This window comes from Emiliania huxleyi (genome assembly GCF_000372725.1).
Source record: "Emiliania huxleyi CCMP1516 unplaced genomic scaffold EMIHUscaffold_3130, whole genome shotgun sequence".
NCBI lineage: Eukaryota > Haptophyta > Isochrysidales > Noelaerhabdaceae > Emiliania > Emiliania huxleyi.
In genome coordinates, this window is record NW_005199656.1 from 1 (window position 1) to 2,089 (window position 2,089).

The 2,089-nt window shown below is 63.6% G+C and overlaps 1 protein-coding gene across 1 annotated transcript; it reads right to left on the reverse strand.

The window, feature by feature from the left end:
- Window positions 1-183: 183 nt before the first annotated feature.
- EMIHUDRAFT_123779 (hypothetical protein) lies at window positions 184-1,829 on the reverse strand (the record flags this gene model as incomplete). The annotated part of the gene is made up of 4 exons (XM_005774345.1): window positions 184-579; window positions 960-1,028; window positions 1,082-1,167; window positions 1,445-1,829. 4 exons carry the CDS (start codon window positions 1,827-1,829, stop codon window positions 184-186), a joined length of 936 nt encoding a protein of 311 aa, XP_005774402.1.
- Between the last annotated feature and the right edge of the window lie 260 nt (window positions 1,830-2,089).

A 2,089-nucleotide genomic window follows, 5' to 3' on the forward strand; every position in this document is an offset into this window, starting at 1 on the left:
CTTGAATTAGGGGTTAGGAAGAAAATTTCGGACAGGGAGAAAAGGAAGCTGGGCCAACAGAGGGGAAAGCGCCGGCCGAGCAGTTCGGGGGATGGGCGAAGAGCGGGGTTGGATATTGGGAGGGGCCCGCACCACAGACCAAGCGGAGAGTTCTTGCAGGGCGAGAGGGGGGGTTCACAAGCGCTAGGAGAGGTCAGGCAGGCGAGGAGCGGGCCGAGGGAGCTCCGAGGGAAGCAGGGGGAAGAAGGAGTCGTCGCACTCCTCCTCGCTGATGCCGCTGGGCTGAGTGCCCTCGGCGCCGAGAGAGGCGGACAGCTCGAGCAGCCGGCTGACGAGGGTGTCCATGTCGTCTCCGTGCACGGCAGCGAGCTCGGCTACTCGCTCGCGCGGCACGGCGGGCGCCAAGGCGCACAGCTCGAGCGCCAGCGGCGAGTCGGCGGCGGCGGGCTGCGATGAGGGCTCGAAGCTAGAGCCGCCTCCGCCACCGCCGCCACCATGGGCGCTGTTGAGCTGCAGCTCGTAGCGATAGCTCGTCCTCTTCTTGGCCTTGCCTTTCGCCATGGGGCCGACCGCCAACGCCTGGTCTCTCTTTATGACAACCGCGTAGAGCGAGCGCAGCAGAGCTTGGCAACCTTAGTGGCCGCAGGGGGGTCACACGCCCGTGAACTACCGGTAGATACCGGGTAGTCGCGGCGTGGCGCGCGAAGAAAATTTTCACATTTACTAGTGTGGGACCTTCGGCGTGTGGCCTTTTCTCCTGGCTGTTTTCCTCAAGTAAGCGGGTAACTCACTGATCCTCCACCGGATCCGACTGTCGACAGTGCTGGCAAACCGCATCGCGCAGCCGCACGGAGTCTCCGACAGCCATCCCATTGCTGCGAGCCATCCGGCTCATGCGAAGCGGCCTACTCCTTGATTGCGAGGCACAGCCAATGGTCATAGTAGTTATCCCCTCGCACGCTGCTGAAGAAGCCAGTGGTCCGCCAATAGTCAGAATCTCGCAGCGCCTCATCGACGGCCTTGAGCACCTGCTCATCGAGCCGCCGAATCCGCGTGCGTTCCTCATAATAGCTTGTCTAACTTTGAGCTTTGCCACATCACGCCGCCGCTGCGACCGCTCGCGCTCCCTCTCCATTCGCTCCTTGGCGGCCTTGACTGCCTGCGGCCCTACATGTACATGCACATGCACCATGGGGAAGCCGCGTGGTGATGGTGGGTGGGGCGGGGAGGGATGGGAGGCAAAGCCACCCCCGGCATGCCTGCTTCAGGAACCGTCTGGCTGGAGGTGGCACCGGCAGCTCCAGCAGCGGCGCTCTGTGTAGTCGCCGAACCAATGCTCGCACTTGTCGTCATCGCCGTGATCGCTCGCGCATCCCTCTTGCGCTCGGCGTCTTCGCTCTTGGTCCGCCTCGACATCTTGCTCCGGGTGTCGCGCGAGCAATACCATACATGCCCATGGCGAGCTCGTACGCCTGCTGGTTGCCACCTTCTGGCGGCGGCTTTGGCCTCTTGAGCCGTGACGGGCCAGCGTGCACACGGCCGCTATGTGTCACGGCAGGTGTCGCTGCGGCCTTGCGCTGGCGCTTCAAGGAGGCAGATGACTCATTCTCCGCCGCCCGCAGCAGCCGCGCATGCTGCTGCTTTCGATCGCCCCAGTGGTCCCGCCGGCTGCTCCCGCTGTCGGGGAGCCGGCGTTGCTTCCATTTGGCGAGCCAGCGATTCTGCCCGGCATGCCATTTTTTGTCGGTCTCGTAGTTGACCGAGCTGGGGGGGTGTCCCGCCTCCATGGCCGCTCGAATCTCGTCCGGGTTCAGCCGTCGCTTGGCCATTGGGCGGAGCTGGTGGTGCAAACGACCGAATCGGTGGGACGGTCGGAAACTGGTGGCGGTGGGACTTATAGGGTTAGACTCCTCCGGATCCCCTACCCAGCGACACCTCGAGATAGGATTTGCGCGGTGTTCGGCAGGGAGAGACAAATGGGGGGGGGGAAGAGAGAAAGAGAAATTCACCCGAGCTGGCACCACCCACTGCCTCTGCTGTCTCTCATTCTCTGATATGCCGCCTCGTGACTCCGAGCGGAAGAAGCACA